Source organism: Pholis gunnellus, assembly GCF_910591455.1.
Source record: "Pholis gunnellus genome assembly, chromosome: 1".
Lineage (NCBI taxonomy): Eukaryota > Metazoa > Chordata > Actinopteri > Perciformes > Pholidae > Pholis > Pholis gunnellus.
In genome coordinates, this window is record NC_136528.1 from 28817976 (window position 1) to 28844088 (window position 26113).

Genomic DNA, 26113 nt, shown 5'->3' on the forward strand with positions numbered 1-26113 from the left:
GAACTCATCGGGGAAAAAACCTGAAGCTTGATTTTTGTTTTCACTCCATTTTGATTATTTAACTAACAATATTATCTATTGTTATATACTGTAATGTTTACTGCATTTTGTCAGTTTCAGGCCTCCATGTGTTTGTGCTTTGTAAAAACACAGAGTTCAAAGTACAAATTATTTCAAAATCAAATCTCTTCAATGTAGCCTTAAACTCTTATTTTCTGTTTCACTTCCTGCTCATCAACCTCTCTCTCGTCAATCAACGGTGGGTTCCTGTTTGCTTCTGGAGTTATCCACACTATTTATCATCTTCTTCCTTTTTCACGTTGTGAACACGTGTTCGTAGACCAAGTTGAAATGGTTTGAGAAATAAGTGGGATTATCTTTTCCAGATTTAAGAAGGAATACGATTTCACAACCGAGGACGACTCGTACGAGCAGCGCATGCTCACTGACCTGAACATGTTCTCTTTAATCACGATGCTAAATCTAGACCTGGTTCTACATCTGAGCGTCAGAGTGACTGAAGCAGGCGAGTACGATCAGAGAGGACCACACAGAATAACCTCAAACTGTTTGGATTCCCAGCCCAGGTGTTATTTATCTTATTTTTGTTAAATGTAAATCACTGTACAAATTCCCCTCGTTGTTTTTTTTCCTCTTAATATTTTGCTATTTCGGGGGATGATTTAGTTTATTCCTTCAACCATCCATCTACCTCACTTTGTTCTTCTTTTTTTTCAATCTATTTACATGTACAGAAAAACAAAACGTGTAAACAGTCATATAGTCTGTAATGACGACTGTACTGAGTGCTGTTAATATGGTCAAAACTCAAACCACAACCTGAGTGCTGAGCCCAATTTGTGCCTCACGTTGCTCTGCTGCGTTTGTTCACAGAATGACCCTTTAAAAACACCAGCGTGGTCATTTAATAACACTTGCTGCTGTTCTGAAGGTATTTCCAGAATCAAAGACTTTTCTTATAGATGTCGTCACGCAAGATTCTTTCCCCAAATTAGAATTGTGTTTTCTTATCACGGTAGACCTCCTTGCTTGTTTTTTACAACAATAAACATGTTTTTTTTTGTTTGTTTTTTTAAATTATACAATTAACATAATGAAGACAAATATAACTGATAAAAGTATTTGATGAGGAATGTTTATAAGACTCTTTTAGAATTCTGGAACACCTTTCAGTCGCAGGGTGGAGTGCTGTTGGGCTGTGGTGTGATGGTTATTAATGCGCGAGAGGCACAAACAGGGTGTCGGCTGTGAACGCTGCTCGTGAGAAGGGATGGTGCTGTCTGCAAGCGGTGAGCGAGTTACGAACCGGAGACGCGTGTCTGAACAAACATGCTGCGGTGTCTTTTCTGACGCATTAGGAAAGACACGGGAGGCGCGCGTACATACACACACACACACACACACACACACACACACAGAGGACTGCAAGGCCACAGCTCTTCCTCGATGTGGTCAGTGTGACACTTTCCTCTTCACTCCGAATAAGTGGACTTCTTGTGGGATCTGTGTGTCTAGTTGGGGACAGTTTACTCCGGTTATCTTTCAACACAACAACCCGCATCACGGGGCTTCTTTTGTTTTTTAAATGTACAATCGGAAGCCGTTTGCTTCCTCGTGATTAATAAGTGGAGTTAAAGATGTTTCGTGCGTTGCTTCCGCTTCATGTTTCTGATGCAATTTCGGGACTTTTGGCACTGCTCCAAATGGCGATCATAATCCCGGTAACTCGCTGGGAGTGATCTCGGGCCCGACCACAGCAGACCGGTCGGTGCCGATGTGAGATCAGGATGAGTATTTCAGTGTTTGTGGTCTGATGTTTTGCCTCACTTGTACCACTGGAGCACCACAGAGGGGACATGAAATCAAATATATTAGTTATGCCCCCCCCCCCCCCCCCCCCCCCCCTTCTTCTTTTGTTACATTGATGGCCAATGTGTTGACAATACTTTGATGTGCGTAAGTTATTCATAGCCTTCCAGCTCCTGTGTGTTTCTATTGAAATGATCTGTTCAGATTGAAGTTTCATTTTTGGATTTCTTTTGTACATGCTGTTATAAGATTTGTATTTGTCCTGTCATTTATATTTTCTGAGTACTGGGCGGAAATGATTGGCTGAAGGAAGAGAGATTGTCTGTTTCTCTTGATTCTTTTTTTTTTCTACACGAGATTTAAGATTAATAAAAATGTATGCAAACTGTTTCACTGCTGGTCTTTGTTGGGACGTGTGTATTGTTTGTGCTCCCGCCGCCATATCTAAAAGCGTTTCTGCCAACGTTGCCTGAAGGGAATAAGGTCAACATCAAGCTCAGGGAGGGTCACCTCTATGATGCCGGATACTTGAGGGATAATAATCATCATATCTCACCCGTTTTATTTTGTGAGTCAAATCTGAATTGCAACAAAACCAGCACGTAGAACTTTAATGTTTTCCTCTGAAGGCCCTTTTTCAGTTATATTTCAGTGTATAATGAGTTATATTAGTAACATAATTCAATTTTTTCATATTAAACATAATCAATCTAGATGTTTGGGGCCCTTTTAGTTGGGGGTGTAGTGTGTGAGGGTGGACGACTGGTCCTACTGAAGAGATACTATCTCTGGAGTCCAAAAAACATAAATGCTCTTTATACAATGTCTGCAGTTACAAGTTACTACTCTGCAGCATAAACAATATCTATATATACAAAAAAGTACTCTTTATGCTCTCTTTTAGTGCGTTGTGTTATTGGAGTATGATTACTGATGCATTAACATGTAAGCAGCATTTTAATGGTTGAGGTCATTTTTACTGCTTTAATTACTGTTGGGTTGTTTGATCTTTAACAAAACTACCCATTATATAAAAAATGACCAGATAATTAATTTTTGCAATGGAACCTGCAACTTCAACTGTCAAGTCACTGCAGTGGGGAAAAGTCAAATTATTTCCCTCTGTGATGTAGCTCAAGCATAAAGTAGTACAATTCAAGTACCACAAAATGTTACCGCTAGCACTTCACTAGAGTACATGTACTTACTTTACACCTCTTCGTGAGGGGTGTACGTCATTGATGATGCAGTTTAACGATGAAACAGCAGGCGGCAGCAGCAGGACTGTCTGCAGTGAATTTAGAAGAAGAAGAAGACGACGAAGAAGATGAGCGTGACGTGACGTCTCACGTTGTTTACGACCTGACGGAGCACTGTTGTTGTTGCTCAACAGCCCCTTGCTTAGCGTCAGCTTACAAACATACATCAGGGCGGTGTCACGTGCATGTGTGGAAAATAAAGTAGGATAAAATGGTCCCGCACAATTAAGGTAAATAACTGCTCTCTATGCGGCGTATTGTTACCAACATAGCAGCTGCTTAGCTAGCATGCTAATGGAATGACAGATATAAACACAGACGGGCTCATTGAAAGCTAGCCTGCATTAGCACACCGCTAGCTACAGGCTGAATTTATGTTTTTTGCCTCATACAGCAACACCGTTGTTACAGAATACACACAGAATCAGAAGTATGGGTTAACTTGTGGCTCTGCTTGATACTAATAGCCCTCCGCTGTATGTGTGCCTGCGCACTATTTACTAGCGTTACACATGGCGCAGAGGCATACAACTCACTGGGTACGAAAACATTTGGTTTCAATAACCCTGTTGCAGGCTGTATTATCGGGTCAAAGCCCCAAACGCTGCTGTGTCCTGACGCCTCTTTTCATCTGCTCTTCGTTCAGGAAACAGTGATGCCATAGAGAAAGGAGGCACTGCCGAGTCTCCTCCACCGAGGGGGGAGGAGAGGTTTCATCAGAAATGGCAGCTGAACTTCATGAAGCTATTTTCGTGGCCAAGCAGGAGCGCCACAAAAACCTGTTCCTGAACTACAGAAACCTGAATCATTTCCCCGTGGAGCTGCTGAAGGGTGAAGGCCTGCAGTTTCTGGAGAGACTGTACATGAAGAGGAACTCGCTCACGACGCTGGTATTCCTGCGCAGCACATGCTGACTCTGCATGACTCGAGACTGCTTTGCACATGTTTTAGAAGCCGCGTTAGTTCAGCGGGGCATTTACCAAGTTAATGTTCTCCTTCTCTCTCTTATCAGCCTGACAATCTGGCTCAGAAGCTGCCAAATCTAATTGAACTGTGAGTATCCAGCAATGTTGTTATTTGACAGAACAGAGTTGCCTGAAACTACACCTTCCATGACATGATATTGGGCTGGTGTAACGGGAGAAATGACTGGTGAACTGTGAGCTGACGACATGTGTTGTAATCTTTGTAATTTGCACAGAATTACAAATGTCTGATGCATTCCTAAATTGTAACGCTGATGGACTATTATACTTAGAATTATGGACAAAAGTTAACTCCAGAACTACATGAAAATAAAAGGCCTCTCACACATTACCTGAGATCAAATAGTTTGGTTTATTCTAATTGTAACATTTGTTGTTGTTGTTTTTTTTCCTTTAAGGTATTTGCACTCAAACAACATCGTCATTATTCCTGAAGGTAAGTCCTCTGTTATGGCATATTAACTTGCCACTGATTCCTTTGTCACTTAGCTTTCACTCGACAGCATTTGACTTCCTGGCTTTGGTCAAGTCTTTATGGCCAAAGACCTCTGAATGCTTTCAGTTTGTGTTTCAGTTTGCACACAGATTTAAAGTAATTGAACAATATTAAAATCTCTCCAAGTTTAAGAAAAAGATTGAGAGCAACAAAACAAACCAACAGCCACAGTAATGATAAAGATGAGATGCTCAGGCTGTTGAAATTAAGTACAACACACATTCATTTCTTAAACCTGATGTGACTGATATAAAATGTGCTGGTTACGTTTAGTCTGTTCCTCATAATGAGGGCAACGGTGGTTTTGATCCCCAGCTATTGGAAACCTGGCCAGACTGCAGTCACTGGACCTGAGCAACAACGCCCTCCAGTTCCTCTGTCCAGAGATTGGCCGACTGAGGTCTCTACGGCACCTGAGACTCTCCAATAATCATCTGAGATGCCTTCCTGCAGGTGAAACACAGCAGCTGTCAGTCTGTCATTTCCTCCTCATGGTCTTCTTCAAGTGCGATTATGAAAAACACCGTTGAAGTCGAAGACGTTTTTTCTTTTAGGACTGTTGTATGAAAACAGCAGATCGATCATACGGTAAAGTCAAGAAAAAGATCTACACGGATATACTGTACATCTTAATTGTATAAGTATATCAAATATATGTTTATATAGTTATATATTACACGTTTGTTTGTTTGTGACACTCACATACAAGTCTCTCTAAATGGCAACACATTTATACTTCATTCCCGGTATGAAGACATTTTACTTGTAGCATTTCCCACTAAGTTATATTATTGTTCCATTCGTTGGTCATTGTCAAGTGTTTCTCTGTTCTTGTGAGAACAGCAGTCTGAATGGAGTTGTGAGTATTTAATTTGCCAGCAGAGGGCAATGGAGCTTCTCAACCACACTGAACCAGATGGCAGCGTCACTGTCCTCATCACCACAGGGAGAAGATGGAGCGTGTGTCTTTAAAGGAAATGTGTGTCCAGATGGTTATGTTTTCATTTCATTTGATTCTGGAGGATTGACAAAAACAAGTGTTGTTCAACTTGATGCTTTAATGGTTTGCTATGATTTAAAGTTTTCAACCTCAGTAGATTTTGTGAATAATCCAGAAACATTGGTGACTGTTTGCCAATTGTTTTTGTCAAGTTTCTTTGCATTTAAAGCTCAGTCCGATGATGAAAGGTCTGCGGTACGATCACACCAAGAGTCTGTCCAACCTATTCTTTATTTGACCTTTCATCTGGTTACTGAATTCTCTCACTTACTCTGCAAAGATACAGCAGGAAAGAGAAATGTAAAATCCAGTGGTTCCACATTATTTGGAAGGGCTGGATGACATCAATAAAACACAATGCTGATGTTGGTCTGCATTTTAAATAACAATAGATTTAGTCAACCAAATCTGTAAAGTTGAAAATAATCCACTTCCACTTTGTTGCATTATTCTGCACTATGTTGTCAATTTCAGTTTTTTTTAAATGGCCGACATCTAATCGGTAAAGACTGTTGATCGTGTCCCACCTTCAGAGATCGGCGATCTGCAGGACCTGGAGACCCTGGAGGTGTCCATGAACCAGCTGATGTCTCTCCCGGACCGGCTGCACCGCTGCGCTTCGCTGCAGAACCTGACAGCCGACCACAACCTGCTGGGCCACGTTCCCCGGCAGCTCTGCTGGCTGCACCGCCTCAACCAGCTCTCCATGGCCGCTAATCGGCTGACGTTTCTCCCGCTCGGTCAGTAATGCCCCCCCCCCCCCTGGCCTCAGTGATGTAGATACTGTGAGCGAGGCAATGTTAATATCTGCGTGTGTGTGTCTCAGATCTGGGCCGATCACGAGAGCTGCAGTTTGTGTTCGTGGACAACAACGTGGACCTGAAAGGCCTTCCCTCCTACTTGTATAACAAGGTCATCGGTTGCAGCGGGTAACTTATCAAAGTTTGGGATTCGGTTGCGAGGTTGTGCGCAGTTCATTTGACTTGGATCACTTCAACTTATTTAGCCAGTTTGAGTTAGTTTAGCTATACATTGTTTGGATCGTGGAATCAAATTTTACATCAGTAAAAATCTGATGGAAACGCCATAGAAGAAATGTAGATACACAACGTTGCATGTGAGATTACAAAAAAATAAATCAGCGTGTCGCTCCCGTGCAGGTGCGGCGTGTCAGCCCACGGGTTGGCGGGCGACCCAGGAGAGGCGCCGGGCGAGGCACTGAGTCGGGCTCTGGTCGGGCTCCCGGCCGAGGTGAAGGTGGTAGGCTCAGAGGCGGACAGCGTGGTCCCCCTGGAGGAGATCGCCATGAGAGCTCTGCACCGCATCTACCACCAGCGCCCAACAGGTGAGCAGCGCTGAACACCGTATAGATGTATGAATGTGGCCAGCTGGGCCTCACTGACAGAATATACTCTAACCGACACTTAGCTTTAGCTTATTGGCACTGTTGGCCTCTGGCAGTAGGCAGCAGGGGTGTTGAGATTTCTGGGTATTGGCGGTAACCGACATATTATAGCAAATATAATGTTAATGATACACATAAGATAAGATCCAGTAAACCTCTGACTCATGTTCCCCACAAGTGATTTTGTTTCAGTTGGCAAAGACATTGAATTGATGGCAGATGTTCGGCCTAATCGTGTGGTGAGAATCTGCTATTGTGAAAGCTGAGACTCTACTTCAAAGCTTGCACTGTATAAACATGAAGTCAACTGAGGAAAAAAAGAAAGTTGAACAACAATAAATGCACCAAACAAGCAAAAAATGCACCTCTCACAGGAGATTCCACTCCATCAAGTTGCATGAAATGACTTAGTTCTGACTGCTTCCTGTACTGTTGTATTTTTGTATTTTTTAGACCTCAGCTTGCTGCCTCCCATCACCCTCCCCAAGAGCCTGCTGGACCTGCTGCAGTTCCCCCTGGGACACTGCCACCGCTGCAGTCAAACCATGTTCACCATCATCTACCCCAAACTCTTCCCCCTCCGTGACACGGCACTGGCAGGCGTGCACCGCAGGTCAGAACAAACGCACCCTGCGTTCCCTTTGAGGTTGCCTACAGAGCCACGGCAGAACACTGACCGCCAAATGTAGAAACCTCCCTCTTTATTTTTCACTGAGTTATGAGCTGCCATCTTTCTCACAGATTTATTTTTTCCTTTTTGAAGGACAACGGTGAGTTTCGTGGCCTACTGCTGCTCCAGTCGCTGCCTCCGGACCTTCAACCTCCAGGGATGAAGTCGTTTCCTCTTCCCTGCACACGTTCGCTCAGGAGCTGCCGAGCGGTTTCCAGAAAGGCGGCAGGTGACGGCTCGTAGTTTGCGTGCATCTCGAGGGACGGTGAACTCTGCGCTTCGTCGGTGGTACGAAGAAAGAACCACGATGAAGATATCCAGCGGGTCGGACGACGGACACGTTCGGCGAACGTTTCAAGTCCAAGACTCAAAACCTACGTGATGTTCCTGAATCCAACCAACTGGGAGGTCTACATAATAACTACCATGTGTGAGGAGTAAACTTAAAGTATTAGACCTGAAGTCACTACTAATAAAAGGGCACTGTTTGATTTTTTATGAAATCCATTTTTCACACAGAGGTTTATTGCAGCAGACATCCCCGTTGATTGTGGAGTCATATTCGAGGTATTAGTCTTTCTAGTACGGTTTGTTTTTACTGATTATTGAAGAAAATAAAGGGGGGGGGGTGGTGGCAACGTGCATCTATTTCACGTGTCATTTCCAGCAGCAGGCACAGGGACGTAATACAAAATATAAATGTATTCATAAAATCAGTAAAACACAGTTTGCAGCGTCAGTCATTTTGGAAAGGTATCCATTGTTTTAAAAATGTGACTGCTGTTGGAACAGGATTTGCTGAGTTATTAACATGCTAAAAGCAAATGTGTTTTTTTATCTGAGTGAGACAGGCAGAGAGACAATTAGATGGAGTGAGTGAGTGAGACAGGCAGAGAGGTATATGTACTGAGAGTGAGTGAAATATAACTGTCACATATGTGATGAGTGAGACAGGCAGACAGACAGTCATTTGTACTGAGTGAGTGCGTGAGACACGCAGACAGTTAGGTGGCGTGAGTGCGTGAGACAGGCAGACAGACAGTCATTTGTACTGAGTGAGTGAGTGAAATACAACTGTCACATATGTGATGAGTGAGACAGGCAGACAGACGGTCATTTGTACTGATCGAGTGAGTGAGACAGGCAGAGAGACAATTAGATGGAGTGAGTGAGTGAGACAGGCAGAGAGTTATATGTACTGAGTGAGTGAAATACAACTGTCACATATGTGATGAGTGAGACAGGCAGACAGACAGTCATTTGTACTGAGTGAGTGCGTGAGACAGGCAGACAGACAGTCATTTGTACTGAGTGAGTGAGTGAAATACAAATGTCACATATGTGATGAGTGAGTGCATGAGACAGGCAGACAGTTATATTTACTGAGTGAGTGAGTCAAATACAACTGTCACATATGTGATGAGTGAGACAGGCAGACAGACAGTTATATTTACTGAGTGAGTGAGTTAAATACAACTGTCACATATGTGATGAGTGAGACAGGCAGAAAGACAGTCATTTGTACTGAGTAATTGAGTGAATTATAACTCTCACATATGTGATGAGTGAGACAGGCAGACAGACATATTTGTGTCTGATTGAGTGAGTGAGACAGGCAGAGAGACAATTAGATGGAGTGATTGAGTGAGACAGGCAGACAGTTATGTACTGAGTGAGTGAATGAAATATAACTGTCACATATGTGATGAGTGAGTGCGTGAGACAGGCAGACAGACAGTTATTTGTACTGTTGAGAGCGTGAGACAGGCAGACAGACAGTTATATGTACTGAGTGAGTGAGTGAAATACAACTGTCACATATGTGATGAGTGAGACAGGCAGAAAGACGGTCATTTGTACTGATCGAGTGAGTGAGACAGGCAGAGAGACAATTAGATGGAGTGAGTGAGTGAGACAGGCAGAGAGTTATATGTACTGAGAGTGAGTGAAATATAACTGTCACATATGTGATGAGTGAGACAGGCAGACAGACAGTCATTTGTACTGAGTGAGTGCGTGAGACAGGCAGACAGTTAGGTGGCGTGAGTGAGTGAGACAGGCAGACAGACAGTTATTTGTACTGAGTGAGTGCGTGAGACAGGCAGACAGACAGTCATTTGTACTGAGTGAGTGAGTGAAATACAAATGTCACATATGTGATGAGTGAGTGCATGAGACAGGCAGACAGACAGTTATATTTACTGAGTGAGTGAGTCAAATACAACTGTCACATATGTGATGAGTGAGACAGGCAGACAGACAGTCATTTGTACTGAGTGAGTGCGTGAGACAGGCAGACAGTTAGGTGGTGTGAGTGAGTGAGACAGGCAGACAGACAGTTATTTGTACTGAGTGAGTGCGTGAGACAGGCAGACAGACAGTCATTTGTACTGAGTGAGTGAGTGAAATACAAATGTCACATATGTGATGAGTGAGTGCATGAGACAGGCAGACAGACAGTTATATTTACTGAGTGAGTGAGTCAAATACAACTGTCACATATGTGATGAGTGAGACAGGCAGACAGACAGTCATTTGTACTGAGTGAGTGCGTGAGACAGGCAGACAGACAGTCATTTGTACTGAGTGAGTGAGTGAAATACAACTGTCACATATGTGATGAGTGAGACAGGCAGACAGACATATTTGTGTCTGATCGAGTGAGTGAGACAGGCAGAGAGACAATTAGATGGAGTGATTGAGTGAGACAGGCAGACAGTTATGTACTGAGTCAGTGAATGAAATATAACTCACATATGTGATGAGTGAGTGCGTGAGACAGGCAGACAGACAGTTATTTGTACTGTTGAGAGCGTGAGACAGGCAGACAGACAGTTATATGTACTGAGTGAGTGAGTGAAATACAACTGTCACATATGTGATGAGTGAGACAGGCAGACAGACGGTCATTTGTACTGATCGAGTGAGTGAGACAGGCAGAGAGACAATTAGATGGAGTGAGTGAGTGAGACAGGCAGAGAGTTATATGTACTGAGAGTGAGTGAAATATAACTGTCATATATGTGATGAGTGAGACAGGCAGACAGACAGTCATTTGTACTGAGTGAGTGCGTGAGACAGGCAGACAGTTAGGTGGTGTGAGTGAGTGAGACAGGCAGACAGACAGTTATTTGTACTGAGTGAGTGTGTGAGACAGGCAGACAGACAGTCATTTGTACTGAGTGAGTGAGTGAAATACAACTGTCACATATGTGATGAGTGAGACAGGCAGAAAGACAGTCATTTGTACTGAGTAATTGAGTGAATTATAACTCTCACATATGTGATGAGTGAGACAGGCAGACAGACATATTTGTGTCTGATCGAGTGAGTGAGACAGGCAGAGAGACAATTAGATGGAGTGATTGAGTGAGACAGGCAGACAGTTATGTACTGAGTGAGTGAACGAAATATAACTGTCACATATGTGATGAGTGAGTGTCTGAGACAGGCAGACAGACAGTTATTTGTACTGTTGAGAGCGTGAGACAGGCAGACAGACAGTTATATGTACTGAGTGAGTGAGTGAAATACAACTGTCACATATGTGATGAGTGAGAAAGGCAGACAGACGGTCATTTGTACTGATCGAGTGAGTGAGACAGGCAGAGAGACAATTAGATGGAGTGAGTGAGTGAGACAGGTAGAGAGTTATATGTACTGAGAGTGAGTGAAATATAACTCACATATGTGATGAGTGAGACAGGCAGACAGACAGTCATTTGTACTGAGTGAGTGCGTGAGACAGGCAGACAGTTAGGTGGCGTGAGTGAGTGAGACAGGCAGACAGACAGTTATTTGTACTGAGTGAGTGCGTGAGACAGGCAGACAGACAGTCATTTGTACTGAGTGAGTGAGTGAAATACAAATGTCATATGTGATGAGTGAGTGCATGAGACAGGCAGACAGACAGTTATTTGTACTGAGTGAGTGAGTGAGACAGGCAGAGAGACAATTAGATGGAGTGAGTGAGTGAGACAGGCAGAGAGTTATATGTACTGAGAGTGAGTGAAATATAACTGTCACATATGTGATGAGTGAGACAGGCAGACAGACAGTCATTTGTACTGAGTGAGTGCGTGAGACAGGCAGACAGTTAGGTGGCGTGAGTGAGTGAGACAGGCAGACAGACAGTTATTTGTACTGAGTGAGTGTGTGAGACAGGCAGACAGACAGTCATTTGTACTGAGTGAGTGAGTGAAATACAACTGTCACATATGTGATGAGTGAGACAGGCAGAAAGACAGTCATTTGTACTGAGTAATTGAGTGAATTATAACTCTCACATATGTGATGAGTGAGACAGGCAGACAGACATATTTGTGTCTGATCGAGTGAGTGAGACAGGCAGAGAGACAATTAGATGGAGTGATTGAGTGAGACAGGCAGACAGTTATGTACTGAGTGAGTGAATGAAATATAACTGTCACATATGTGATGAGTGAGTGCGTGAGACAGGCAGACAGACAGTTATTTGTACTGTTGAGAGCGTGAGACAGGCAGACAGACAGTTATATGTACTGAGTGAGTGAGTGAAATACAACTGTCACATATGTGATGAGTGAGACAGGCAGAAAGACGGTCATTTGTACTGATCGAGTGAGTGAGACAGGCAGAGAGACAATTAGATGGAGTGAGTGAGTGAGACAGGCAGAGAGTTATATGTACTGAGAGTGAGTGAAATATAACTGTCACATATGTGATGAGTGAGACAGGCAGACAGACAGTCATTTGTACTGAGTGAGTGCGTGAGACAGGCAGACAGACAGTCATTTGTACTGAGTGAAATACAAATGTCACATATGTGATGAGTGAGACAGGCAGACAGACAGTTATTTGTACTGAGTGAGTGCGTGAGACAGGCAGACAGACAGTCATTTGTACTGAGTGAGTGCGTGAGACAGGCAGACAGACAGTCATTTGTACTGAGTGAAATACAAATGTCACATATGTGATGAGTGAGACAGGCAGACAGACAGTCATTTGTACTGAGTGAGTGAGTGAAATACAACTGTCACATATGTGATGAGTGAGACAGGCAGAAAGACAGTCATTTGTACTGAGTAATTGAGTGAATTATAACTCTCACATATGTGATGAGTGAGACAGGCAGACAGACATATTTGTGTCTGATCGAGTGAGTGAGACAGGCAGAGAGACAATTAGATGGAGTGATTGAGTGAGACAGGCAGACAGACAGTTATTTGTACTGAGTGAGTGCGTGAGACAGGCAGACAGACAGTCATTTGTACTGAGTGAAATACAAATGTCACATATGTGATGAGTGAGACAGGCAGACAGACAGTCATTTGTACTGAGTGAGTGAGTGAAATACAACTGTCACATATGTGATGAGTGAGACAGGCAGAAAGACAGTCATTTGTACTGAGTAATTGAGTGAATTATAACTCTCACATATGTGATGAGTGAGACAGGCAGACAGACATATTTGTGTCTGATCGAGTGAGTGAGACAGGCAGAGAGACAATTAGATGGAGTGATTGAGTGAGACAGGCAGACAGTTATGTACTGAGTCAGTGAATGAAATATAACTCACATATGTGATGAGTGAGTGCGTGAGACAGGCAGACAGACAGTTATTTGTACTGTTGAGAGCGTGAGACAGGCAGACAGACAGTTATATGTACTGAGTGAGTGAGTGAAATACAACTGTCACATATGTGATGAGTGAGACAGGCAGACAGACGGTCATTTGTACTGATCGAGTTAGCATTAACCTAAATGTGGTGAAAGATTAGCATGAACGATGGAACAGGTTTAAACGTTCTCACGTTAAACTGATGCTCGTGTGTTCATGTGCATTACTGTGTTGTACAATTCTAATTTATCTTTTGTTTTTGATTGTGTCAAGTTTGGCAGTAAATGTTGACTGATTATAACATTTCTGTGAATTTGTATCTTTTATTTTAATTTATTTTACACCAAAGACGGTTTGTCAGAGCGGAATGCATAAAAAGGTGTTAATGTGACAGTTGGACGTTTGCATGTTAAACACTCAGCCATAGAGAAACACACTTAACTGCTGTGCAGACTTTAGATAACTCACACGGTTGGTTGCTTTCTGTCTCTCCTCTGGAAGTCTTGCTGTCAGCGACACGTATAGCTGTTCATGTCGGGACGGTCGAGCTCTTTGGCTCTCCTGCATGTGGGACACAGAACGAAACAAACATCCTGGCAACAGGCTTCATCACACGCACTACCTACACTGCTTAGTCCCTCCTCTCCTCAAGTGTTGTTTGTGTCAAGGAATTCTTGTTACGTGTGTATCAACAGCGTCTGAAATACTGTCTGAGTGATGATAGAGGGCTGTAGAGCAGGAGGCACAGCGGCACCAGGATCGATGGCATGTTGAGATGATCCTCTCTGGCTGGAGCTCCAGCTCTCTGCCCTCCCGCTGGGACTATCGCATCTCTGCTGACTGCACTCATGAACCACAGATTCAGATGCAGCGTGTTTACATGGAAACGTACAGGCACACACACACAACATGATGAAAGTCTACGTTATAAATACAAGGTCTGCACCCAACGTGAGGATCAGAAAATGCATCCATTAGTCTATTTACTGTATCTATAATGTTAACCATATCAATGATAATCCATTAGTTTGCTATCAATTTCATCCCTTATCTGTCCATTTCACCGAGTATCCTTCTTTTTAGCTTTCTGTTTCAAGCATTGATTTATTAATTTTGGCTTCCGGTAGCTATTAGAACAGTTTTGCTCATCACCCTTTAGCTATCTCTTTCAATCGTTTAACTTATTGTTTGCATCTCTCTGCTCACTTGCTATGTAGTTTTCACACGTGGTGTACAGTCTGTGGTTACAGCAGACTCAGTGTGTGGATAAATAGGCAGTGTGTATTTAATTTAATACAATCTTATTTCTATTTTTGCATGTGGGGAGAGCTCCAGGCAGCACAGCTTTTTCTCTTTTTGATACAAGCTGAGTAGGCTGTTAAACTAATGCATTACTCTAATGGTGATTTCTCTATGGATATGGATTATCGTGGGCCCGGTATTGTTGCAGGTTTTTGTAAGCACCCAAGTCGACAAAGCAGCTAACTGTGTGTAGCTGTTGAGTGGAGCCCGTGTAGTGAGACACAGCATGCAGCAGCAAAGCCGTTTCCTGTGGTAGTGACTGACAGACTGAGCTTCAGCCAACATGTAACACGATCTGTGACATGTCACGTCATGAACACTAATGGTCATTTCTGGGGAAGTGTATAGTCTGTTCTCTCCTGCTCCATGTTCACATCTCAAATCTGTAGCGCTTCAATCGGTGGCAACACAGTGAGTGCGACTCATTTCGCTGTTGGATCGTTAATGTGGGAGGGAGGGAGGTGTGTAATGGGCTTCTCCGATGGGCTGGTAATGATCTGAGCCACGCGCGGGCGCAAACGGTCGATCCTTCTCCAGATCCTCTGTTGATCCGATGTCTCTTATACGACCCGACGGGTTAACTGCCATGGATGTTCCGCTGTTAAAAAAAAAAGAACCCAGTGAGCACTAACCCGGATTTCAACGTTGATATTTGGTTTAAATCGCGTTGAAATCGGGTCTGAACGTCTTTGACCTATTTTCACCGTCATTTCACCCGGCTAAATTACGGTTACAATATCAACGTGTCACAAAACACCAATTTCTTTTAAAATATTGATGGTTTGTTCAGTTGTAGGTTGAAAGAGACGCGATTTTGGTTACTTTAAACATATTTCTCCAAAATGATATTACGCTGGCCGTTGATATGTGGTCTACAGGAAGACGTGATTTCAACTCATTTAATGTTTCATATAAAACGTCATGAATATGGAACTATAGACTCTGTGCTGTCAACAAGAAGCTCCCAGGACGTCGTAATGAGAGAAGAGCACATTATGTCTGTATGTTCACGTAAAATACGAGTCTGTGTTTTCGGCTGCAACACGCATGCGCACGGACTCTGTTTATTTTTGTTGGAGACACGCCACGATTTGAGCAGCTCTTACTGAGTTGATGAGTGAAGTGAATGAGCTGACGGAATAAACGATGCTTCACGCTAACGACATACTCTGTAAGTACTTTAACTACTTTATTCCAATATTGTAAACCTAAATATCATTACCATACCAAAAATAAGTTATGCTGACCATGGGGGCGAGACTGCTAGCTAGCGTTAGCATGTTAGCGAGTAGCGTTAGCAACATGTGTTAGTAAACGTTGAAGACTCTTTGTGGACTGTCGCTGTAGCCCAGCGTTATACAATTATTATTTAGGACATTTTACATGTAAAATACACGGCGGACAGCGAGTGGGGCTGTACACAGTTTAGATGAGGAGGACGTGAGTAAAACAAAGCAATGTCACAACTGGTCTAAAAGTCAATATGTTTTTCTAACACTTGTTTTATTTACAGATGTCCAAGTTGAAAATATGGCAGACCTTCTGAAACCGGCTCCTGTGCGGCTTTGACAACGACATTTAAATCAGGAAAAGGAGATGATGGTTGTGTATATATAAAGAACTTATTTATATTGTGCATTATATTGTGTGTATTTATAGGGGGCTCTTGGGTGCAAGAAGTTTTAATAAATACAAATGAAAGGTTGCCTGTGTCACTTGGTCTTTTGTCCTGTAAGTAAACTGATGTGTTACTATGACGAAGTATTTAGTTGCTACATATTGATCTGAGAGCATTTCGAGGTGAAATCATGTTAAAACGGGTTCGAAAGTTTATTCGCTGACTATTTATAGACGTCGTTTAAACGTTCAGGTTTAGACCAGATTTCAACAGGATTTGCAATACTGGCTTTCAACTGATAAATGTGGATGTGGTTTCTTAGTACGCCTCTAAAATGAGGATATACTATTAACACAATGTAGAGGACGAACAATTGTAGTATTGCAAATCCCGTTGAAATCTGGTCTAAGCATGAACGTTCAATCACCAGACGGCGAAAAAACTTTCACTTTTGAACCAATTCTGAACGTCTTTTCAACGGTGGGCTAGACGTCTTTTAAACGGAAAAATGCTCACTGGGAAATGTCAGTATGCTGTTTTATTTCTAAGGGCAGCAGCAGTGATGAGTGTTCAACAGTCACATGTGTTGAACTAGGAGGTGAGAAAACAGCCGCACAGAGACGGAGCGGAGAGTACATCCGTCCTCACCTCTGCATGTCTCTGACATTACCTCCCTGACATGATCTTTCCGGAGTCGCTGTGTTTAATGAAGGCGCTGTGTCTCTGACCTTTGACCTCCCGAGTGCAGACTGTTTTATATAAGAGTCCCACTTCAGCTGCACTCACTGTACACAGCTGCAGAAATAAAGGTCACACAGGACACAAATGGTTAACCATCGGGCTAAAATGTCAAACCAAAAAGACAAAATAAAAAATGTCGATGGTTCCAGCTAACTGGCCGAGAAGATACTCTCAAGAAACTGATTTATGAACTGGTTGTGCAACGTTTCAGGCCCAAAAGGCTGTTTTTGTAATGATTCTCCCCAGTGCTTCTCTCTAATTCAGCCCGTTGTCCTTCTTTAGTTTGGTTCCTGGCAGTTTATTTTTGGGAGTATTCACGTGTCATTTGACTGCGTGTGATTATGTAAAGTCAAGGACTTCGGGGGCAAACAGTGAGGAGGATGTATGTGGGCACATATGTGGCCACTGGGATGAATGCACCCTCTGCATCACTCACTTCGTCTCTCTCGGTCTCAGTCGCTCACAGTGAGTTTAATGCAGAACTCCGGATTGTATGTATGCCTTATAATAACGCGGATTCATATATTTGCATTTTATTATATAATTCTAATCAATATTTTTATTTTATTATTCAGTGTTTTTAATGTATTTTTTACTAATCCTGCTTGATGTTTTTTTGTTGCTGTTTTTGAAGCATTTAAAAAGGAATGGGCCATCTTTAAAAAAAATGATATATTGTTATATTAAAAGTAAACATTAATACTAGAGTATAATACTAGTATTATCTAAATATACTAGTTGTATTTTAAGTAGTCCTCTCTGTCTTTTCTTTTTTAACTGAAGTTATTTATTTAGTTGTATCAGTTGTATTTAGGCAGTCTCCGATGGTGATGAACTACGTGTTCTACAGATGCGTGTGAAATCTTGTCTCTTTCATCCACCCTGTGACATCAGAGGGCACGGCCATTTTGTGAGCAGCATCAATTTTACACAATGAGGCAGGAAGTCAGGTCATTTAACCGTCAAAGTAAAAGCCACCAAAATATCCAACAGACACAAATGTGAAAGAAAAAATGTGAAAGTGCTCTATTTAAAACGTTTATATTAAAACACATTATTATTGTTATCGTTAAAACTCCATTAGAGCGTCATTAATTAATCACCTGAGCAGCACGCGGGACTGTTGATGGTGAGGAAGAATTTTCTGGACGTTTGAGCGCCACAGGGATGTTTTCGTTTAGTCTGTTTTGTGGGATATTCAAAGGTGTTAAATAGCTTTTTTAAGAATAACTGATACCCGAGGAGGTGGTGAGTTGGTTTAACTTCCAGGTATTGAAACTGGCATTTAAATGGCAGCTGAAGTTGGGCGGGAAACGGAGCTGGTGGAGAAACGCTACACACCGTAGATATCTGCTGCTGTGGTGACGAAATATACGTTTCATTTGACCTCACATGGAGCTTACTTGCTACGGTTTTATTTTGTAAAATATTGACAGGAAGTGTTTGACTTCTTATTCCGTGTCGCTTTACACTGGTTGGTGGAGGAGGAGGGCGGCGCGTTTCCACCGGGGACAGTCCCGTTGAGTAGAGCGGCAGCACGGACGGACATTTTCATCCTGTGACGAAACAAATACAGCAAAATAAAAAGAAGAAGAAGAAGAAGAGGTGCAGTACAAAATAAACAAGGTAGGTTTGACTAGTTTGGCTTTCCCTTGAGTCCACTGTTAAGAAATAAAACAGAACAACGCCACGTGAGCTTTGAATTATTCATAAAATATGTGGCTTAAAGTGTGGCTGTCTTGTTAAAGTTTCCTCCGGCGACTGTTTGATTGTCTGTAATTTTCAAAGCCCACGAAATTCATATCTAGAAGAGTGAAATCAGTGTAAATGTCCCCGTGGTGTTGCTGTAGCTCTCTCGCCACCGATTAATGCGCTTTAAGCGTCGAACTTTGTGGCGTTTTCTGTGTCCGTGTTTGGAGGGGAGCTTCCATCTTAAATATATAACGGGATTAAAGTAGTTGTTTGTTATAAGGATTACATTCAAGGATAAGGCAGCCTCTGGGAAGCTGTTTCCCTCTCTAAAAGGTCGCGCGGTGAGGCGGGCGTTTGGAGAGGTGTTTCAGCACCGCGGACAGCTCCGGAGCAAACGAGCTCGAGCTGGAAGAAAAACACGTGAGCTTCACCAACAAATCAGAGCTGTTGGTGTTGAAATATATGTCAAAGTCTCTTTATTTTTCATTACACAAGTGTGTGTGTGTGGGGGGGGCGGTTATCCGGTTGTGAAACCAGGCGGAACGAGGCACTTCACGAGCGAAAAGAAGAGAACGAGATCTGCCTTTGAGAAGCAAGAGGATTGATTTCCGCCATGCGTAGTCACGTTTTGGTCGATGGGAATTTATATGGACATTGTTTTGCATCGGTCTCTGAGGAGTAGTCATGGCCACGGGTGTGTTGTGATGGGGGAGAGGCTGTCTCTGGCTGCGATGTGATGATTCCCTTTTGACTTTATGTTTACATCTGTCTGTATATCTGTCTGTCTGTGTGTCTGTCTATCTGTCTATCTATCTATTTATCTATCTATCTGTCTGTGTGTGTGTGTGTGTGTGTGTGTGTGTGTGTGTGTGTGTGTGTGTGTGTGTGTGTGTGTGTGTGTGTGTGCGTGTCTGTGTCTGTGTCTGTCTGTGTTCTGGGAGAGCAGTAGTACGCTGTGGTGAGAAGCACTCGGTAGGAAGGCCAAAGCACTGTTGTTGGCTGGCACACCAAGAGTTTGGCAACAGTTGTGTTCCTGTGTCTCCATGTGGGGGATACGGGAACATATAGTTACCTCTCTGACTCACTGAAACAATATTTGTAGAGACTTATTGCGTCTGCCTCATGTGTGATGTTGTGAAAATGTTGCCTTGTTGAGATAAGAAACAATTTGTTAAAATATTCAAGGCAGGACTTCAGAATATTTTTTTTTACTCACAGTTGTTTTATTAGAAGAGAAGAGAACCACACCTCCATTCCAGGAAAAACAGAGCGTCACACAGAGTTTTGGCCCTCCCTGCTTCCCGTCTCTGTGTTACAGTAATGTCAGAGAGGACAAAGAGCTCAAGTCAACCCGTAAGCAGGTCAACACCTGTGTGTTGTCGTTGTTTGGCAGCCCGGTGTTGTTTGTTTTCCAGCAGTAAACAGATAGATACTTCAATTAGGACAGGAAGTGACCACGGAGCACTCTGATACGCACGCTGATACCTCAGTCCACTAAAACGCACCCAGCCTCGTTAGAGCTGAAGGCACTAACCCAGTGGTTCTCAAACTCTTTCTGTCACGCCCCACTTTGGAGGAAGAAGGATGTTCACGCCCCACCGCCCCAACAAAATGGTAACAAAATGGTCCATGTTGAACTTTTATTGAAATAACAACATGTTGTGACTCCTCCATCTGTGCTTCAAATAATAGAATAAAGAAAATTGCATCACTTTCAAGTAAAGCAGATTTCTCCATCAGACAAAAACAAATACAATGTGCAATCCCTTTGTTAGAACAATGCAAATGCAGTTCTATCTGTGCAAAAAAAAAACTAATATTTGGCAAAAAATAGCTTATTGTGGCTACAATGAACCTGTTTTGCTGAATATCTTTTCAAGATAATAACAATAAAGTGCAACCTGTGAAAAACTAAACAAAACAAGTTCAAATATTTGGCAATAAAGAGTTTTACACTGCATATCTTTTCAAAACAACAATAATGTTTAACCTGTGCAAAACTAACATGTGTGAGTCATATGCTCACACATATCTGGAGCATTTTACTTTAAATATGAGCTTTAAAATGTAGCATTCTGGTGAACTCTGAGAAGAAAATTAAGTGATAAAACATTTACTTTAAGCAAAAAACGAATTTATTATTCAGTGATTAATCAGTATTTCAGATCTATTATTATTAACCGTTAAAAGTTTTAGTCATATAAAAACAAAGATAGCAAGAGTAGCGAGAACCATCACCTGTACAAATAAAGTGATTCATTTTCATTACTGTATGGGTTCATATCAATTCTACTGTACAGCTGTTAGAATTGTGGCCAATCTTCTATTTGCAATTAATATGCATTCAATCCAGTTTTATTATTTAAATGAAAATGATAATCTACTCTGGCTAAGGTAGCTTATCAAGAGTAAAATAATAGCTGTGATTTAACTGCACGTAGGACTGTTAGTACTCTGGCTGTGGTCATCACAGTGAACAGTGTCTGCAATGTGATGAGAGGACAGTGAGCCCTTGTTGCTGTACTTCATCTCCTGGAGCAGAGGCTGCATTCAGCATACCCTGCTTTATCAATGTGTTTAAAACACTGTGACAGCAGGAAGCTGTTCTCACGTCTGTTTAGACCTCCACCTTTATCCAGACCCACCTCCACCTTTATCCAGACCCACCTCCACCTTTATCCAGACCACCTCCACCTTTATCCAGACCCACCTCCACCTTTATCCAGACCCACCTCCACCTTTATCGAGACCACCTCCACCTTTATCCAGGCCCAGCTCCACCTTTATCCAGGCCCAGCTCCACCTTTATCCCGACCCAGCTCCACCTTTATCCAGACCCACCTCCACCTTTATCCAGACCCACCTCCACCTGCAGGCCCAGCTCCACCTTTATCCAGACCCAGCTCCACCTTTATCCAGGCCCAGCTCCACCTGCAGGCCCAGCTCCACCTTTATCCAGGCCCAGCTCCACCTTTATCCAGGCCCAGCTCCACCTGCAGGCCCAGCTCCACCTTTATCCAGGCCCAGCTCCACCTTTATCCAGACCCAGCTCCACCTTTATCCAGGCCCAGCTCCACCTTTATCCAGACCCAGCTCCACCTTTATCCAGGCCCAGCTCCACCTTTATCCAGACCCACCTCCACCTGCAGGCCCACCTCCACCTTTATCCAGACCCAGCTCCACCTTTATCCAGACCCAGCTCCACCTTTATCCAGGCCCAGCTCCACCTTTATCCAGGCCCAGCTCCACCTTTATCCAGACCCTCCTCCACCTGCAGGCCCAGCTCCACCTTTATCCAGACCCAGCTCCACCTTTATCCAGACCCAGCTCCACCTTTATCCAGACCCAGCTCCACCTTTATCCAGACCCAGCTCCACCTTTATCCAGGCCCAGCTCCACCTTTATCCAGGCCCAGCTCCACCTTTATCCAGACCCTCCTCCACCTGCAGGCCCACCTCCACCTTTATCCAGGCCCAGCTCCACCTTTATCCAGACCCAGCTCCACCTTTATCCAGGCCCAGCTCCACCTTTATCCAGACCCAGCTCCACCTTTATCCAGGCCCAGCTCCACCTTTATCCAGGCCCAGCTCCACCTTTATCCAGGCCCAGCTCCTTCACATCTCAGCCATGCGTCAAGCTGCCAGCCTCCTCTTCCTGAAGCTCTTTGACCTCATCATCTCATCAGTGTCTGGGCCTTTCATTCTACTTTGAGTTAAAACAACCCAGTGAGCATTTTTCCGTTGAAAAGACGTTCAAAAGACGTCTACGCCCACCGTTGAAAAGACGTTCAGAATTGGTTCAAAAGTGAAAGTTTTTTCGCCGACTATTCATAGACGGTGATTGAACGTTCACGCGTAGACCAGATTTCAACGGGATTTGCAATACTACAATTTTTCGTCCTCTACATTGTGCTAATAATAGTATATCCTCATTTTAGATGCTTACTAAGAAACCACATCCACATTTATCAGTTGAAAGCCAGTATCGCAAATCCCGTTGAAATCTGGTCTAAACCTAAACGTTTAAACAACGACTATATATAGTCGTCTAAAAAACGTTCACTTTTAACCGTGTTTTAAATGCCAAAATGCATACAGTAGGCTACTTCTGGGTATAGGATGACAACTAGACAACCCACAGCACATTAAAAGTTACATACTTATTCATAATACATTAACATTTTTCACTTAAAAGGACAACACAATGCTTTTGATGCATTTAGATTTATTAACAAACAATGCATGAACAATATAACACGAAGTATTTTTAAGCAAAATGAAATGGAACAATCTAAAAATAACATGAATTACATTTATTAAATAAAAGCACAATAAAATGGAACAATAATATAACAAAAATAAAGCTAAATAATCATAATATATTAACATTTGGATCTATTAATGAACCATATAAAAATAACAAGAAAAGCACAATAACATATTAAAGCTGAACAACTATGGAAATAAAACTAGTGTGGGGTAAACATAACGTTTTTTTTCCGCTTCAAAAGCCACCCCCACCGGACCTCCCAGGAGCCTGTTTGAGATGGTCTGCCATGGCTCTGTCAACTGCTGACTCTGTGGCACTTTGGTCGGACCGTATGACAGCCTCTATAAAATTAGGAGAATAGCATTATTGAATATAGTAGATCATGAAATGAGAGACTTTGACTGTACAACCATTCATTAAATGTATTTTGCATATTAGAACATGTATTACCTTTAACAACGGCGTAGACTTCAGTTTCCCTGAAGGCCCTCTTTTTCTTATGACCACCTCCTTTCATATTGAAAGTGGCCATTAATCTGTTTGTGAAGAGTCTGTGAATAAGAAAACGCATAGTGTCACTTAAGCTGTTTCAACTGTTCAGTAATGCTCAACTGTTTAGAATGGCTCCATGATGTCCATGCCATATACATTTTATTTCCACTTCTTTAGTTGTCAGATATTACCGTGTTGGTATGACGTTCATACCTGTCCATGATTTTATTTGTGGCATCTTTGATATTCTTCCCCCCCACTTTGGCCAGCAGATGAACCTGTTTAAAAATAAAGGCGTACAATCTATTGCTCTGTGCTCTTAGAAACCGACTTCAGTTTTTTCATAAATGTTTAAAGCTTAAAAAGAAATTATCTTTAAAAATCTTTTCTTTTTTTACCAACAATGCCCGCTGCTCAGCATTTTGCAGCTTGCCCTCCAGCTCATCCAGCTCCTCGTTGTTTCTTAATGTTGGCACCTGTCTCTCAAGTCCTTCGTTCTCTACCCCTCTCCCAATTCTTTTCACTTCCTCAATGAGGTCCACCAATTTTCCCAGCACCACCCTCTGGAATTCTTTAAAAAAAAACATTAAATGGTCATTGATGTAGGTATTATAGACAAATCCCTCAGCCTAAAAGCTATTACTTACTTGCTGTGGACATCGGAAACAGACTTTTCTTGTTGCCTGGCGAAATTGATGGACAGATGGAAAAGGAATGTTATGATACTGTGTTGAACATATCAGTCAAGTATTTTGTTGAGTCATACGAAGTTGAAAGTCAAAGAAATTAGGAGATACTTTCAGGTCTTTATTACAGGGCAGAATGTAGTACTTTGTTAGTGGTTAAGCCTCACCTCTTTGTGTTTGTGTCTGCGGACTTCTGTGCCCATGGTCTGACAGTTCTGGGCTGATGGTGCTGGCCTCTAGGTGAGTGCGTACAGAACCTAACAAGAGTAAAATCATGATACATTAGCATGAACAGTGTGGAATGTCAATGAAAAATGTTATTAACTTCAGAAAAAGACAGAGTGTGTAGAACACCCCTCGAGTGCAGACATGGACAAGTCCTCTCGTAGAGACGTGTTGGAACCCTCATTAACAGATGTGTCGGATTCCACGTGTGCAAAAGATCCCTCCTGTCCACCATCAGTTGTGTTGGAAGTAGCTAAAGCATCAATTTTGGCTTTTCGTACCCTCCATTCTTTCAAATAATTGTAATCCATTATTGTTTGAGCAGACGTTTAATTACTGTAATGTAAAATGTAGTTGTGTTAGATTCAGCTTGTGCGGAGAATTGACAAATTCAAGTACATTTCATGTAGACAACTTACGTTGTCCATGTTGTCCATGTGGGTGTTTGACAGGGAAGATGCCTGTAAATAAAAATATTGTTACAATTAGTACATTGCTAGGTAGAATTACATTATTATATTACCAAATAAATATAATTGGAATCAGTTACAGTTACCGAGAAAAATACATGCAATTAACTAACAGTTTCTTATCAAAGTGTTGGTGATTACAAAGGGGTTACACCCAAATTGACTTTTGCTAAAAGGCTTAGGCTAGAATATATGTAGAAAAGATCAATCATTATAGTAGCCCTTTATAATTTTAAATCAAGTTATATTGAAGAACTTTAATACAAGTTGGATAGTATTAAATGTTGATCAGTGTTGTGAGGTTTACACTGCCTGTTTATGGTGAATAAAACTTTTCAGCATTATTGTCCAGTTAAAAAAAGTTGTACAAAAAATAATGAAAATGTACTCACATGTAATAAGTAACGTGTCATTAATAAAGTAAATACAGCTTACTTATTACACTATTAACAAGATAAATATTACTAGCTATTACATTTATAGAGTAACATTCTCAACATTGTGCATTACACTGTATTATACTGTACATTTTTTGCTGTTTAGCATGCAGCAACATACAATGTTTTGGCCATATTGGTTGCAAAACAGGCCTTGTTTACTTCCTCCCCCATCCAATCTGTAATTAGCCCCTCTCGCGTTCTGTAGTGTATTTCCGATGCGAAATGGGCTTTAAAAGTACTTTATAGGTAACGACAGTCCACGAAGCCAAATGCATTAGTAACACCAAACATACACATACTGTACATTAAAGTCTGGGAGACTATTTAAGTTTACTTTTTACGTTTAATTTGTATCGTCGCAGCAGCACGTGCTAAGTTGGCATGCTAACGTTACAAGCTAGCACAAGCTAGCATGCCAGAACGAGCAGCCCATCCAGTATCGTGTGGGCAGCATAAAGTGAAAGAAATGGTTATAATTTAAGGTTTAAAATAGTCAATGTACTTACAAAGTATGTGGAGCGTTAAGCCTTGGGTTTAGTAGCCCGTTTCTCGATGCTCTGGAGCCGCAACGTGTCTGCTGCTGTTCGTCTCTGGCGGTGCAGTCGAAGCTCCAGACTGTGGCGTAGAGGACTTGCGCATGCGCGTTACAGCTGTAAGCAAACTGTCTGATTTAAAAGTAATGTATTTAACGGACCAGATGATGATGTCCTGGGAGCTTCTTGTTGACAGCACAGAGTCTATAGTTCCATATTTATGACGTTTTATATGAAACATTAAATGCGTTGAAATCGCGTCTTCGTATAGACCACATATCAACGGCCAGCATAATATCATTTTGGAGAAATAAGTTTAAAGTAACCAAAATCGCGTCTCTTTCAACCTACAACTGAACACACCATCAATATTTTAAAAGAAATTGGTGTTTTGTGACAC

At 42.2% G+C, this 26113-nt stretch overlaps 3 protein-coding genes across 3 annotated transcripts in view; 2 read left to right on the top strand and 1 right to left on the bottom strand.

Moving 5' to 3' along the window:
• The first annotated feature begins 3189 nt into the window (after positions 1-3189).
• Positions 3190-8362, top strand: lrrc28 (leucine rich repeat containing 28). Its single transcript, XM_079162036.1, has 10 exons — positions 3190-3319; positions 3736-3979; positions 4102-4142; positions 4474-4511; positions 4887-5024; positions 6105-6311; positions 6398-6500; positions 6732-6916; positions 7430-7589; positions 7740-8362. Exons 2-10 carry the CDS (start codon positions 3812-3814, stop codon positions 7807-7809), a joined length of 1110 nt encoding a protein of 369 aa, XP_079018162.1. The 5' UTR covers positions 3190-3319; positions 3736-3811; the 3' UTR covers positions 7810-8362.
• Positions 8363-18435: 10073 nt separating this feature from the next.
• The window catches only part of LOC306694655 (synaptosomal-associated protein 25-B-like), a gene marked incomplete at its 3' end in the record, with an annotated part of 39331 nt that continues 31653 nt past the window's right edge, over positions 18436-26113 (top strand). Inside the window, exon 1 of the mRNA XM_079157586.1 lies at positions 18436-18532. The remainder of the gene's footprint in view (positions 18533-26113) is intronic.
• On the bottom strand, positions 23102-25855 carry LOC306697290 (uncharacterized protein; the record flags this gene model as incomplete). The annotated part of the gene is made up of 9 exons (XM_079161107.1): positions 25687-25855; positions 24690-24731; positions 24552-24606; positions 24213-24302; positions 24007-24042; positions 23758-23930; positions 23573-23637; positions 23318-23418; positions 23102-23208 (listed from the first exon to the last, which is right to left on the bottom strand). The coding sequence occupies exons 3-9, from the start codon at positions 24556-24558 to the stop codon at positions 23102-23104; spliced, it is 579 nt and encodes a 192-aa protein (XP_079017233.1). The 5' UTR covers positions 24559-24606; positions 24690-24731; positions 25687-25855.